Here is a 16,341-nt window from a genome sequence, read left to right as displayed (position 1 = left end):
ACTATATAAAGCATACTTAAGGTATATAATCAAGACAATGTGGTATAGGTGAAAGGATAGCCATATAGAGCAATAGAATAGAATACTGAAACCAGAATTAGATTCTTCCCAATATATCCAATTGATTTTCTTCAGGTGTACAGGTGTACAAACAATTCAGTAGAAAAACAATGTTTTCAACAAATGGTACAGCACAATTAGACATCCATGTGCCAAAAAAAAAAAAAAGGAACCTTGACCTAAGTTAACACCAGAAGCCGATATTTATTCAAAATGGATCATAGGGATCCAATAATTCCACTATGGGGTATTTACCCAAAGAAAACAAAAACACTAATTTGAAAAGATATATGCACTCCTATTTATTGCAGCATTATTTACAATAGTTGAGATACAGAAGCAGCCTAAGTGGCCATCAGTAGTTGAATGGCTAAAGAAGATGTGATGTGTACACACACACACACACACACACACACACACACACACACAGGAATATTACACAGCCACAAAAAGGATGAGATTTTTGCCATTTGCGAAAACATGGATCAACCTAGAGGGTATTATGTTAAGTGAAGTAAGTCAGACTGAGACAGACAAATACCATATGATTTCACTCACATGAAGAATCTAAAAAACCAAACAAATGAAGAAACAAACAAAAGAAGAATCAGACCTATAAATACAGAGAACAAACTGATGGTTGCCAGAGGAAGGAGAGGTGGGAGATAAACAAATTGGTGAAGGGGAGTGAGAGATACAGACTTCCCATTATAGAATGAATAAGTCATGGGAATAAAAGGTATAGTATAGGAAATGTAGTCAATGCTACGGTATGGTGACAAGTGGTAGCTACACTTGTGGTGAGGATAGCATAACATATAGAAATGGTGAATCACCATGTTTATACACCTGAAGCTAAGGTAACATCTGTCAACTATACTCAAATTTTAAAAAATTGAAAAATAAATAAAATTTAGGGGGAAAAATGGACCACGGATTCACATGTAAAACCTAAAACTGTAAGACTTTTGCAAGAAAACAAAATAATATTTGTGACCTAGCCAAAGATTTCTTCAAATACTACACATAAAGTGTGATCTTTTAAAGAAAAAAAATTGGATGTTCCAAGCTCAAAACGTTTGGTCTACAACAGAACTGTTAAAAGAATGGGAAAAAATGAGCAATAGGCCGGGAGAAAATATTTGCAAAGCACATATCTAATAATGGACTTTTATCTATGATACATAAAGAATTCTCAAAGCTCAATAATAAGAAAACAAACCCATTTTTTAAAAATGAACAAAATATTTGAGTAGACCCATTTCAATAAACATGATATATGGATGGCAAAAAATACATGAAAAGTTTCTCAATATAATTAGTAATTACAGAAATATAATTTAAAACCACAAAGAGATACCACTAAACACCTATTAGAATGACTGAAATTAAAAACAAATGACTAATTCCAAGTACCAGCAATAGTATAGAGCAATTGGAACTTTTCTACATTGTTGGTAAGAATACAAAGTGGTATGATCATTTTGGAACCTATTTTTACATTTATCATAAAGTTAAACATATACTTACCATACAACTCATCAATCCAAGTAAAATGAAAAATGCTCACATAGAAACCTGGGTGAGAATATCCAGCTGCCTTACTTTAAATCACCACAGATTGGGAACAACCCACTTGTCCTTCTACTGGTGAATGGATAAACAACTGTGGTACATCCACTTGGTGGACTACAACTCAGCAATGAAAAGGAGTGAGCTCTAATCCATGCAGCAACAGGACTGAATCTCAAATGCATTATGCTAAGTGAAAGAAGCCATACTCGGAGGCTGTGATCCCATTATGACATTCTGGAAAAGCAACTGTAGAGAGAGAGAAAACAGATCAGTGTTTGGCTGGTTGGTGAAGGTGGTTGCAGGGGTGGGGAGGGTTGATTACAGAGTGGCATGAGGACATGTTGGGGGGTAATGGAACTTTTCTGTGTCTTTATTGTGGTGATTACATGATTATTTGCATTTGTCAGACCTAATACAGGTGTGTACCTAAAAGGGTGAGTTTTACTGTATGTGAATTGGGTCTAGCAAACATAAAGCCATTAGTGCAGTTAACAGCAGTTTAGCACAAGAGCGAAAAAAATCGGTGAACCTGAAGTCAGGAGACTGATTTGAAAGGAAATATTAGAAAGAGAGAGACTCACAGACCTGTGGAAGAGTAGCAAGAAGCCAAACATACATGCTGTTGGAGCTTCAGAAAGAAGGAGAAAGAACAGGATAGACAATGGTTTGAATCAATATTGACCACAAATTATCCACATTTGTCCCAAAACAATAACCTCACAGAACCAAGGAAGCCAGTGACCCCAGCAGGATAAATACGTTGTTTTCATTTACCAAGAAACCCCCACTGAGCTAAAGGCATCAGGGTGAAACTACTGAAAACAAGAGGTGTGCAAGGAAAAGCAGTCGGAGAGGGAAGCATAAACACAGGTGGTACTGTCCTGTCCCCCCCCCCCCCCGAGTAAGAGTGACAGCCGACTTGTCCTGAGGAACAGTGGAGACTGGAAGACAGTGTCTGCTAGTGTGCTGGAAAAACGCCAAAACCCTTCATCTAGAATTCTCTGTCAAGGAGAAATCTTTCAAAACTGAAGGTGAGGAAATGAAGCGTTTGGAGATAAACCCAAGCCAGGAGAACTTGTCGCCAGCTGACCTGCACTATAGGAATTGCTACCGGAAGTTCCTCAGGCTGAAGGGAAATGACAGCTGATGGAAAGTCAGAATCCCTGGGAACAGAGGAAGAGCAGTCCTCTGGTTGAAAAGGGTATCCACTCCCTGGCCCTTATCTCTTGCTCAGATTTCATGTCCAGAGATGTTCTGTTGTACTCACTGCCCAGCCCTGTGGTTTTGGTTTTTGTTTCCAAATTCTCCCCAGCCCGTTCATCGATCCTGAAATCACTCTCTCAGGTCCTGACCAGTAGTTCACTTGTTAAGAGGTAGAGTAGAATGGGAAATAGCAGAGTCTGCTGGTATGAGGCTAACTTGTATTTCAGGCCTGTGTGCTCATATAGTGGTTTACAGCATAAAATGTGTTGTTTGATCCCTGGGTTGCAGGCCAAGATGTTTGGAAAACGCCGCCCTAACTCCATTGGCCTTTCCATTAACCGAACATCCCCGTTTGTGTATGTTGTTGCTGAGAACTTCCTTTTTGCCTGTCTTTGCATGGCTACGTGCTTTTGAACTTCTAAGTTTGAGCTCAAGTATTACCTTCTCAGAAGGGTGTTTCCCACCTTTCTAGAAAAGCAGAGTACTGCAATCAGTGTCAGCATGACCTTTACAAAAATCCCTAGAGCAAAGGAGGATCAAAAGTTGCTCTTGAACTTACCCCAAATTTGTATGTGGCGGTCAGGCCTCTCTCAAACCTCGTCAGTAATGGGAAAAAATGTAGGAAAGCCAATAGACCGTAATGCTAGTCTTTTCTAGGTGGATAAACATTATTAGATTTCTCTAAATCTGTTTCCCCGGAGTTAAAATGTTCATATGTATACAGGTTTCTTGGGTGTTTTTAAATTTTCTTTTAACACCTTGCCTTTCATTCCTTGTATGTTTCTTCCCATTGGAAATTATTACCTTGTACCTTTTTTTTCTGTTCCTGTGTTAAATCTGCTTTCCATTAATTCTGGAGTTTCTCCCCTTTTCAGTGGTCAGATGTCAATATCCAGTAGTTGAACATGGAAAACTGGTATCAGGAATCAGAGACAAATATTCCTACCAAGCAGTGGTTCTATTCGAATGCCTCCCAGGCTTCTATCTTAATGGCAGCAACCCAGTGTTCTGTGGTGGGAGAAGTACTTGGGAGCCTGAGATGCCAAAATGTATCAGAGGTATAAATGTCTTTTTCTGTCTTTTTGGGTTAGCTTTTATTTTTATTTCTTTGACATTAAATATCAATGATACTGAATCATTGAAAAGAGGACATTTTAGTACTTAACTCTGTCTTGTAATTATTTCCATGATGGAGGCGTGAGATAATTTCTATGTTGTGATTTTGTATGTTTTCATAGGGTCTTAACATATCATGTACATCACACAGGTATATAAATTTCTCTTGTGTAGTATTTTTAAGAATGCATAGTGACCACTTTTAGAGGAGATTGAAGCATGAGAATTTTTACACGTGTAAGTCAAGAATGAAAGATGTAATTCATATAAATGAAAGCAGTAATTCCCACGTAGTTGATCCTACATTATTTGGTTTTCCAGTATCAGTCTCTCCCAATGTAAAACCTCCAATTTTGAGTCATTCAGATTAGTACTTTCCTGCTTATATTTAACAAAAATCCCTTACAGTTGTTTGATTTACACTCATTCATTATTTTTAGTAATGAAAGGATGAAGGACATGTTTATTTTTTTTTTTAAGATTTTATTTATTTATTCGACAGAGATAGAGACAGCCAGTGAGAGAGGGAACACAAGCAGGGGGAGTGGGAGAGGAAGAAGCAGGCTCACAGCAGAGGAGCCTGACGTGGGGCTTGATCCCACAATGCCGGGATCACGCCCTGAGCCGAAGGCAGATGCTTAACCGCTGTGCCACCCAGGCGCCCCTGAAGGACATGTTTAAAGCCAATTTAGTTGTTATATATAGTTATTCTAAAATTATGTGGCATAGTCTGCAGATATAAACACGTATGTAAACTTGGGCAAGTTACAAAAGTGTGAATGGGATGCATTTAGCACTTAGCACAGTGCCTGGCATTTAGGAAGCTCCTAAATGTACCTCATATGACTTTATAGCATCACTCAAATTAATGTTAGTAAAGAGGAAGGTCTGTGGCTTCTATTTCTTAACATGTCATTGACTTGGCTGTTTTATTCCTTTTAGAGGTGATCTGTTGGCTCTTTTAGATTGTCTTCCTTGTCCAGGACTATGTCTCAATTGCTGGACTGCAACCCGTTTAGGTTTTTTGTCTTGTTTCATTTTTTATGTAGCACAATTTAAACTGGGAAGTTTCTGCTATCTCCAGAAAAAGACCTGAATGTCTTCCCTCACTCCCACCCCTTCCCGCTTCTTACAATTATTCTTTTTTTTTTTTTACTGGGCATTTTTACCTAAATTTCATAGCAACCAAAAGGCAGGAAAAATCCTTATTCATTGAAATGAAATGGAAGATTTCTTGCAGGGACTGCTTGTCAGCTACTCTCCTTAGGACTTGAGAGCTGATTTTGCTATAATGGAAGGAAATATCTTCCTGATTTCAGGGCTGCTATCTCTGGTCTCTCTGCCTTGGAAAGCAAGAGACAACAGGAAAGTGGGAAGAGCTATTAGCCTGGGCCGACCTCATCAGGGCCCTAGTTTGGCTCTGCTTACTCAAGGAACCTCGTTTCTGTGGGCTTTACGGTTTCACAAAGGTGTTGAACTCAAACTAATCATGAATACTGGCTTTTAATTTATCTGTGGCCATACTATTTTAAAGGATTTGGGGAAATTACACATATTAACATGGTAATGAGAATACTTCTTTTTATAATTCCTGTAAACCTAGTACCTGATAGCCTCCTTGTGTACTTTAGTTGAGTGCTGTGAGGTTGGGAGGGAAAGAAATGGTTTTTTGGTGGACTGATATATTAAGATTACAGATGAAATTTATACTCCTTGACCCATCCGTGTTCACTCACATGGTCCTCATGGGTCTGTGCAGTGTGGTGTACCGTGTTTGTTCATACGCTCCCTTGAAGGAGTTGAGCCAGAAACATTTCATGAAGGATTTATAAAACACTGATAGAGTTGAGCTGGGTTTTTTTTTTTTAAGATTTTATTTATTTGAGAGAGAGACAGAGAGAAATCACAAGCAGGGGGAGGGGCAGAGAGTGAGGGAGAAGCAGGCTCCCCGCTGAGCAAGGAGCCCCATGCTGGACTTGATCCCAGGACCCTAGATCATGACCTGAGCCAAAGGCAGATGCTTAAGAGACCTAGCCACCCAGGTGCCCCTACAGTTTAGTTTTTGAAAGAATTGTGAGAAGCTTATGAAGAGGAGAAACTACAGGGATCTTTTATAAAAAATAGAAATCTCTCCACGGGTTTGTCAATCATTTTTTACCATCAGTTAGAGAAAGACTCTACCAAAAGGATCAGTAACATATAATGGTGTTATAGCAGATCTAAATATGCAAGTATTTTTTAAAAGGCCCAAGAAATACTAGGCAGAAAAGAAAAAGATGGGGGCGCCTGGGTAGCGCAGTCATTAAGCGTCTGCCTTCGGCTCAGGGCATGATCCTGGCGTTCTGGGATCGAGCCCCACATCAGGCTCCTCTGCTATGAGCCTGCTTCTTCCTCTCCCACTCCCCCTGCTTGTGTTCCCTCTCCCACTGGCTGTCTCTGTCAAATAAATAAATAAAATCTTTAAAAAAAGAAAAAAAAAGAAAAAGAAAAGAAAAAGATACAACTTATGTAGCATGATACTACTTGGATGTTTTGTTTTGTTTTGTTTTTAAGATATGTGTATTTACTATGAAGACATTATTTTTATGATTTACTATCCGTTAACTGCTAGGATTTCCATATAAAATACAAAGATGTAGTGAAACATTCTTAAGTATACAGCTTATGCACTTGTGCAAATGCATATTAGGTTAAATTCCCAGCAGTAGAATTGCAAAGTTTGGAAAGCATGTGTATTTTTCATTTTGAGAAATAATGAATCTTTTTAAAAAATCAAAAATCAAAATTAAATCAATAATTTTATATTGATAAGGCTGATGAATTGAATCAAATTTATTTTTCCAGGTTTCAAGCCTACTCATCCACCCAAACCTCCAGTTTCAAAGTATCCAGGTACAGTAATTCTCCTGCTTATATTGTTAACAATTTTATAAAGTGATAAATGCAAAGTTACGTCTTATTCTAATTTGCATTTCTTTAATTATCAGTGAAGCTGAACTTTTTTTGGTCTGCATTGATTTATCCATACCGTTTGCTCATTTTTTAAAATTAGGTTTCTAAAATATTTTTCTTGTTGATTTGTGAGAGCTCATTATAAGTTAAGGCCCTTTTAATATGAAGTGAACATTTTTTCAGGGGTTTTTTGGCCTTGTTTTCACTAGTCAGTTTTCTTTTAAGATTTTTTATTGTATACTATTAATTATAGATTGCTCTTTAAAAAGATTTTATCTATTTATTTGGGGGAGGAAGAGTGCACAAGGAGAGGGGAGGGACAGAGGGAGAGGGAGAAGCAGGGAGCTTAGCGGGGAGCCTGACCCGGGGCTCCATCCCAGGACCCTGGGATCATGACCTCAGCCAAAAGCAGACACTTAACTGACTGAGCCACCCAGGTGCCCCTAGATTGCTTTTTATAGCTTTTTGTTGCATGAGTGGTATATGAATATATTTTTCAAAATTTTCAAACTTTGTGAAAGTATACAAGTAAAGAATTATCCTTCTTTTTCTCTAGTCTATTACCTGAATTAATCACTATGAATAGTTTAGGGTGTCTCTTTATTTCTGTACATCAGCATCCTTAGATATGTAGTTACATATATTGTTGGGTATTTTTTCTTTTATCTTAAACAAAATTGACTTCATATTGTATATATTTTTCTGAAAATTGTACTTTTTCCATTTAATGTTTTATATTGGGGTTATATTTAGATTTACTGCCATTCTTTTCAATGATGACTTTGAAATATATACTGTATTTATTTATTTAACTGTTCTGTTAGTGGTCTTTTACATGTGTTGAAATCTTACATCAATAGGTAGATGGATTGATGAATGTAACAATCTTTCCCTAATGGCTATGTCTGCTGTGTCTTTCTTATAAAAGTTTTAGGTCTTCCTCATGCTATAAATTTTATAAACATTTTAACCCTGAGTTCTGTTTGCAGTATTTGCATTTAAATCATTAGTGCATCTGAAATTCAGTATGGTGTATGGAGTGAGATGGAATCCCTCTCCTTTCCACCCACACCCACCCCGTGGCAAAGTAGCAACATTTGTTGAATAAGTTGTTCTTTCTCCAGCTGTTTTCAAGTGACAATTATTTTGTCATTAAATCCATAGATGTTCCATTTATCTCTCTGTTTCCTTGAATTCTGACCATTCTCCTGACAGCACTGAATCGTTGCTTTCCACTCTAATACTATGATCTGTTTTAATATCTGGCAGAATATTTCCTTTTCAGAAATGTTTAGACTGTTCTGTTAATTTTTCTAGATAAACTTTTATTATGTTTTATTACTATTTTAACCATTTTAAGTATACATTTCAGTGGAATTATTGCACCCACATTGTTTATAACCATCACTACTATCTATCTGCAAAACTTTCTCATAGTCTCAAATTGAAACATTATACTCATTAAACAATAACTCTCAAACCCCCCCCAGCCCTGGTAAACATTCTGTTTTCTGTCTTTATGAATTTGACTAGTCTACATACTTCATAGAAATGGAATTATTTCTGCCTCATTTCACTTAGCATAATGTTTTCAAGGTTCATCCACCTTGTAGCATGTATCGGAACTTTATTCTTTTTTATGGCTGAATAATATTACATTATTTTGTATATTTTGTTTATTCATTCATCTGTTGATAGACACTTAGGTTGTTTCCACATTGAGTAATGTTTCTCTGAATATTGGCTTTCAAGTGTTTGAATCCTGTTTTCAGTGATAAACTTGAAAATTGAAAATTTTCAATTTTGAGTCCCTGTTAGCAGTTTTGGGGTGCTGTATACCTAGGAGTAGAATTGCTGGTTATATGATAATTCTATGTTTACTTTTTTGAGGAACAATCATACTGTCCTCCCCAAAGGATGCACATTTTACATTCCCACCAGCCATGCACAAGAGTTCCAATTTCTTCACCTCTACCAACACATATTATTTTCTGCTTTTTTATAATAACCATCATAATGTATGTTAGGTAATATACGAGGTAGACTCTCATTGTGGCTTTTATTTGCCCTTTCCTAATGATTAGTAATTTGTTGCGCATCTTTTCCTGTGCTTATTGGCCATCTGTATATCTTTTTTGGAGAAATGTCTATTCAAGTCTTTTGTCCATTTTTGATGGGTTGTGGGTTTTGTTTTTGTTTTTGAGTTTTAGGAGTTCGTTGTATATTTTGGATATTAATCCCTTATTATATGAGTTTCAGATATTTTCTCCCATTCTGTTGGTTGCTTTTTCACTCTATTATTAGTGTCCTTTGATGTACAAAAGTTTTTAGGCTTGATGTAGTCTAAGTTATCTGTTTTTTTCTTTTGTTGCCTGTGTTTTTGGTGTCACATTCAGTCAGTCGTTGCCAGATCCAACATCATGAAGCATGTAGTCTTATTTTCTTCTAAGGGTTTTATTTCTTTAGGGTCTTTGATCCATTTTGGATTAATTTTTGTATTTGGTGAATGGCAAGGGTTAGAATTCATCCTTTTGTGTATGTGGTTATCCAGTTTTCAAAACCATTTGTGAAAAAGACTGCTCTTTCCCTATTGAATGTTGTCAGCACCTTTGTGGAGAATTCCTTGACTGTATACCCAAAGATTTATTTTGTGGCTTCTATCCCATTGGTCTGTAGGTCTGTCTTTATGCCGGCACCATTCTGGTTTGGTTATTGTAGCTTTATAGTAAGTTTTTGAAATCAGGAAGTATGAGTCTTTTCAACTTTGCTTTCTCTTTTCATGATTACCTTGACTAGTCCTAATCCCTTGAAATTCCATATGAATTTTCAGATGGATTTTTCTTTTTCCGCAAAGAGCGTCATTAGGGTTCTGATAAGCGTTGCCCTTCACCTGTAGCCTGCCTTGTGCCATATTTACATGTTAACATTAGTAGGTCCTCCGATCCACAAACACGGGGATTGCTTTCCCTTTATTTATGCCTTTTTAAATTTCTTTCTGCAATATTTTATAGTTTTCAGTGTACAGATCTTTTACCTCCTTTGTCGTGTTTATTCCAAAGTCTTTTATTCTTTTTGATTCAATTATAAATGGAATTGTGTTCTTAATTTCCTTTTTAGATTGCTCATTGTTAGTGTGTAGAAATGCAATTCATTTTACATGTCGATTTTGTATCCTGCAACTTTACTGAATTCATTTATTAGTTTTACCAGGTCTGGGGTGTGTGTGTGTGTGTGTGTGTGTGTGTGTGTGTGTGTATCTTTAGAGTTTTCTATGTAAAAGATCATGTCACCTATGAACAGAGATCATTTTATTTCTTCCCAATTTAGATGCTTTTTATTTCTTTTTTAACTGATTGTTCTGATATGAACTTGCAATATTATGTTGAATAGAAGTGGCAAACACAGGCATCCTGTCCTGTTCCTGATCTTAAGGGAAAAACTTTAGTCTTTCACCATTAAATATGATATTGGCCATGGGTTTTTTCATAAGTGGCTTTTGTTATGTTGAAGAGTCTTTCTATTCCAGATCAAAAAATTATTTTAAAGTCCTCCTCTATTTTTTAATTTTAAGTAGAGTCATGTTGAATTCAGGCTAATTTTGAAGATGTGGTAGTGATAAATTTGCTTCCTATACCACAAAATATTGTCACAGGAAATATCAGTGGACAGGAAGAAGATTGTCGATGACATCAAATATAAATTTATCATTTATGATACCACTTTGATTGACAAACATTAAGGAAAATGAAATTATAAGTAGTTTTATACAAAGGCAAAAAAGAAAACCAGAGAATTTATGGATCTTTAAGCTTTGGTCTGTCTTTCTTTTTTAACTTATTTCCATGTTTTTCCCTAGGCTATCCCGAGCCCAACGACCCAATATCACTTGAAGACTTTGAGGAATTAGGTATTATTTTGGCTACTAATTACTCTGCATTATGAGGCCTTGGAGTTCTACACGGACATATCTATCATGTTCCAATCATTCGTAGTTAAGGAAGGAACGAAGTTTCACAAAATTTGACATTTATAGTTTCCATTTTAGTAGTCCAGATAATATGATAAACGTAGGTGGTGCTGTGTATGGAGACCTGTAGGTAATTTCCTCTAATCTAGGGAATTCTGATAGTCCTGGTAAGCTTTACTAAACAACCTGATGCAGTCCCAACAGCACAGAACAATGAACAGTCAGGTTCCAGTGAAAAGAGTTTTACAAGATGGCTGCTAACCCTGGGATCTGATTAGAAGGGAACCGCAATCAGAGCGAGCTGGACGCGCTAGCGCTCCCGCTGAAACTAGACAAGGAGCAGCTGCTTTGCCGTACGGTGTGGATGATCTGGTCAAACTGAACTGCAGCTATCCTCTGGGAACCTTATGTGCTCAGTCTTCAAACTGTTTTCATTGTTCCTCAGATGCAGGCATCATTGCTGTGATTGTTCTTACCATTCGTAAGTAGCCCAAACGTGGATGCCACTTAAATCAAAATATGACTGCAAAGGCGTGCATTATTTTTTAAATGACGTTTCAGCTTCTGTAGTTTATATAGCTTGACACGCAGTCCACCAGTCTAGAGCAGCTTGTATATGATACACTACATTTTACTGGTGAATATTCTTTTATACTGTATGCGTCCCCTTAGTAACAGACCCTAAATACTACCTGTCTTCGGGATGAGTGGTCATGAGTCTGCGTCCCAAAGATGCTTTGGGTAATTTTCCAAACTAAGCAAGGATTCTTCTCTGGCTTCCTCTGGACTGTTCGAGTGACTCCAGGGAATGGGCTTTAGATAGTAGAGAGTCCAGACGGAATATAAGTAGATATGTGCTTAAATAAAATAACATGTTCTGACCACTGGAATGTAACCAACACTTGTTTATTTCTGCTGCTAGATTTTGAATCTTGGCAACCAGCTCTCGGAGTTTTATGTCCTTTGTTTTCTGGTCTCTTGCAGTTGTTGGCCTTGCGGTACTTTGCACCTGCCTGTATAGATGTTTTCAAAGGGAGAAGAAAGGGTAAATAAAAGCATGTTCCTTCTAACTCATGGTCTTGCTCACTCTTGGCATCGTTTTGTTGCAGCTTTCTGTTTGTCCCGCATGCCGTCTTTTTCAGAACTGTGCCTGCATGAACGCGCCATCCCCGTTGCCCGTGTTTACTGAAACGACCCCGGGCTGCTCTTACTGTCCCTGTCGCCAGAGGACTCTGTGCAGAGTGGCTCTAGCTATTAGGACTGCAAGAAGCATTTCTGTGGGATTTGAGATTTAAGTTCTGTAGCAAATCACGGACCACGGGGGGGCCTTCCCCACCCAGCGTTACCCTGTGTCCTAGATTTGCCGAGTGGCCAAGATTAAATTTAGAACTGCTCACTGTGGAGACTCGGACAGTTGTATTCCTTGGAATTTTTATGATGAAAGTTTCCATTTGTCTGTGTAACTTAGGTAATTGTAAGAAGGTACATAGGTTCTCATTCAAATATGCAATTTGATTTGTTTTTATGTAGAATTGTTACTTATACTTGTTGAACTGGGGAAGGAAAAGCAGCACTGTTTGACTTCCCTCTTCTCTTAATTTACAAGGTCGCAGTAAAACTGTTGGGATTAAACTTAACATTACTGAGGGGTAAGATTTATAAGGTACCTCATTACTTTATTTTTATCATAAAACTGAAAAAAGGGAGGCCTGTAATAGAAAAAAAAGTGTACAAGTACATATCTTCTAGGGAGAATAGGGTTTTTAAATATTAAATTTTAATGAAATGTCTTTCAATTTAGTAAAAGACTTCGAACGAATCCTAGAGCATAGACCAAGATTAGGCGCTTTGAGATTTCTAATTTTTAGTGATTTTTAGTAATTTTCTTTCCTTGTAGCTTTGGAAATAGCTTTAATATCAAACCTAATAATTTTAGGGGCACCTAGGTGGCTCAGTCAGCTAGCATCTGCCTTTCACTCAGGTCATGATCCCAGGGTCCTGGGACTGAGTACCGCATTGGGCTCTCTGCTCTGCGGGGAGCCTGCTTCTCCTTCTCCCTCTGCCTGACACTTACCCTGCTGTGTTCTCTCACTCTCTCTGACAAATTAAATAATTAAAATATTTTTTTAAAAAACTAGTAATTTTAAGCCTCTTGGTATTCATGGATTTATGATACATTTTACCTTTATATTAATCCTCTGGTTTAGGCTGTGTAAAAAAAGTACATTCTTTACACATAAAGAATTCAAACTTTTTAATATTATTGGTTATCTTTTTTAAACCACAATGCCTTCATTTGAATCTTTGATTTCATATTTGTAGAACACATGATATGCATATTGGATTTCTCAATCAGTAGTATATTTTTAAATTACATCTACACAACAGCATGAGTAGGAAATATTGTCAGTGGAATAATTTTACAAGTCCAACAAAAGTTTTGTGTAGAAATAATGAATCATCGAACTTTACATCAAAACACAGGGATGTACTGTATGGTAACTAACATAATATTTAAAAAAATATATTAAAAAAATATTTAAAAAAAGAAAGAAAGAAATAACTTCTCAAGAAAGCAAACCAAAATAGATTTCTGCTCCTTACTTTCCTTTTCTGTTTAAATTCTCTGCATCAAAATAATTACTGGGTCCTTAACAAGTATTACTCAAACTCTCTCTAGCTACCAATTAATGGGTCTTGTAACCCGAGCCTGTGGTTTAATTTAAGATGGCAACATAAGAGAATCCTGAACTCACCTCCTCTCATACACACGGAATCTACGGCTACATACAGAACAGTTCCCTCTGAAAGGGATCTGAAAACTCATTTGATGGACTCCTACACATTGGGTGGATAAAAAACCCCCATCAAGGGGCATCTGGCTGGCTCAGTCAGTGGAACGTCTGACTCTTGATCTTGGGGTTGTGAATTCAAGCCCCACAGAGGGTGTGGAGCCTACTTTAAAAAAAAATGCATATCAAAATGGGTAGGGGAGACTGCGATAGGATCTCCCCGTAAGCTCCTCCCCAAATTTGGTAACCCACCCACAACTCCGAGCTCCTTCCTGGGAAGCAAAATGTTGGAACCCCACAGCACCCCACCTGCACCTGAGAGATGGGTCCACAACACATCTAGCTTTGAAAGCCAATGGGGCTTATGTCTACAAGGCTATAGTGAACCGAGAAACAGTTCTTAAAGTACCCGTGTGGATTTACTGTAGCTAACCCCCCAGGGGACAGTGGAGAGGCAGCTGATCGAAACACCTGGTCTTTCCGTGAAGGAGACCTATTTGCTTGTCTTAAAAGCTTTGGGCTGAAAGGCAGGCGTTAATGTCACACACACCTAGGACCCCACCGAAATACTCTTCAAAGCCCGTGGAGGCTCTGAAGGCCCCATCTTCCTGCCGTCCCTCTGCCTGGCTCTCAGCTTGGTATCTTTCAGAAGGGAGCTTGTGCGACATCTGGGGCTTTGGTGTTTGCAGCTGCCACCCAGGGAGCCCCCCTTGATTGCCGGGCACTGGTGACCAGGGAGGCTGACATCTGCGGGTCCTGTAGGACCCTAACAGAGAAGGAGCCGTTAACTGGCCACACCCCAGGACGCAGCACAGAGGCAGCAGTCTGAAATGCGCCCGTCTTTCTGGGAAGGAGGCCTATTAGCGTATCTGTGTCGCTGAGGCCTGAGGGACAGGCTTCTATCCAAACACGGCTGGCTTCGGTCCTCTCCGGAGACCTTGGAGAGCCTACGCTATCTTCCGCTGCCCCTCTGCCGGACTCTGCATTGCCAGGAGCTCCAGAAAAGGAGCTCGTGCACCTGTCTGGTGGCCCTCGGGGCTCACGTCTGCAGGTCACACAGGACTGTAACGCATGGAGAAACAGTTGTTAACCAGCTGCCCAGTCCAGGACATAGCACAGAGGTGGCCGACTGAAGTCATCCCAGTCTTTGCGACAGGCCTTTTAGCTTATCCACATAGTTGTGGCCAAGGAACAGGCTTCTAATGAAACACAACGTCAGTGAGCCCAAGACAATCCTCTGCAGAGACTGGGAGACTGACAGGCACCATCTTCAAACTCTCCTTTTACCCAGCCCCAGGCTGTCCATGTCTCTAGGAAAGGAGCCTGCGTACACGGCTGATGCCCCAGCTTTTGTGGCTGCTCCCTGCAGGACACATCCCTTGATAACCAGCCCTGGTGGTCAGCAGGACAGTGGCGAATAACCAAACAGTTCTTAACTGGCTGCCACCAGTGGGCTCAGTACAGAGGGAGCACACAGAAACGTCCATTGCCCAGCATTCCGCCGAAAGAGGTATATTTGCATGCTTTAAAAGCTGCCACCCAAGGGCTGGCTTCCAGTCAGCCTAGATGAAGACTGGGACCTTCCTCTCCGGGACCCTGAGAAGTCTTGGCACGTCCTCAGCTCGTGAGAGCCACTGAGAAAAAAGGAGGCAGGCTGGACGATTCCAAAGGTTTGATGGACAGCCAAGAGCTAGGGCAGGGTTGAACGGTAAGTTGTAGCCCCTACACCAGGGTGCTGCTTTAGGACTGGGAGAGCTGTTTTATCAAACGCCTAGAAACCAACAAGGTCAAGGGAAATGCAGAAACAAAGGAATCTGTTCCAAATGAAAGAACTAGATAAAGCCTCGGAGAAAGATTATAGTGAAATGGAATTAATGATTTACCTGTTCATCAATAGATGAGTGGATAAATCTTAAAAAAAAAAGGGGGGGGGCGCCTGGGTGGCACAGCGGTTAAGCGTCTGCCTTCGGCTCAGGGCGTGATCCCTCCGCTATGAGCCTGCTTCTTCCTCTCCCACTCCCCCTGCTTGTGTTCCCTCTCTCGCTGGCTGTCTCTATCTCTGTCAAATAAATAAATAAAATCTTAAAAAAAAAATAGATGAGTGGATAATGAAACAGTGGTACGTATGCAATGGGATATTATTCAGCCTTAAAAAACGGAGGAAATCTTGCTGTTTGCGACAACGTGGATGGACGTCAAGGGCATTTTGCTAAGTTCAGTAAGACAGAGAACACAAATAGCATATGATCTCACTTATATGTGGTCTCAAAAAAGAAAAAAATACAACAACTCCTAGATACAGGGCACAGATTAGAGGTTGCCATGGGCGGGTAGTAGGGGTGGGTGAAATGGGTGAAGAAGGTCAGAAAGGTACAAACTTCCAGTTACAAATAAGTCTCAGAATGTAATGCACCGCATGGTAATATGGTTAATAACACTGTATTGCATATTTGAAAGTTGCTAAGAGCTGATCTTAAAAGTTTTAATAACAAGAAAAAAAATTATAACTGTATGGTGATGAATGTTAACTAGATTTATTCATGGCAATAACTTTGCAAATTTACAAATCTCACGTAGTTATGTTGTACAACTGAAACTAATATGTAAATTATACCTCAATTTTTAAAAAAAGGGGGCAAACAATATAAATATACATTCTTCCAAAGAAGACATAGA

The 16,341-nt window shown here is 38.9% G+C and overlaps 1 protein-coding gene and 1 long non-coding RNA gene across 3 annotated transcripts in view; one reads left to right on the top strand and one right to left on the bottom strand.

Annotated features, from left to right (window-relative positions):
• LOC130541820 (membrane cofactor protein-like) overlaps positions 1–16,168 on the top strand; it is a 32,113-nt gene extending 15,945 nt beyond the window's left edge. The window contains exons 6-11 of one of the 2 annotated variants that reach the window (XM_057315272.1): positions 3,714–3,896; positions 6,799–6,846; positions 10,763–10,813; positions 11,319–11,354; positions 11,858–11,918; positions 13,554–16,168. In XM_057315272.1, the coding sequence (XP_057171255.1) occupies positions 3,714–3,896; positions 6,799–6,846; positions 10,763–10,813; positions 11,319–11,354; positions 11,858–11,918; positions 13,554–13,599 (425 nt within the window). In that variant the 3' untranslated portion in view covers positions 13,600–16,168. The remainder of the gene's footprint in view (positions 1–3,713; positions 3,897–6,798; positions 6,847–10,762; positions 10,814–11,318; positions 11,355–11,857; positions 11,919–13,553) is intronic. The other variant, XM_057315273.1, reaches the window with a different exon arrangement.
• The window catches only part of LOC125283455 (uncharacterized), a 75,218-nt gene that overhangs the window by 30,616 nt on the left and 28,261 nt on the right, over positions 1–16,341 (bottom strand). The gene's annotated exons all lie outside the window — the stretch shown is intronic.

The sequence above is a fragment of the Ursus arctos genome, unplaced genomic scaffold (assembly GCF_023065955.2).
Source record: "Ursus arctos isolate Adak ecotype North America unplaced genomic scaffold, UrsArc2.0 scaffold_2, whole genome shotgun sequence".
Classification (NCBI taxonomy): domain Eukaryota; kingdom Metazoa; phylum Chordata; class Mammalia; order Carnivora; family Ursidae; genus Ursus; species Ursus arctos.
This window is presented reverse-complemented; position numbering and strand designations above follow the sequence as displayed.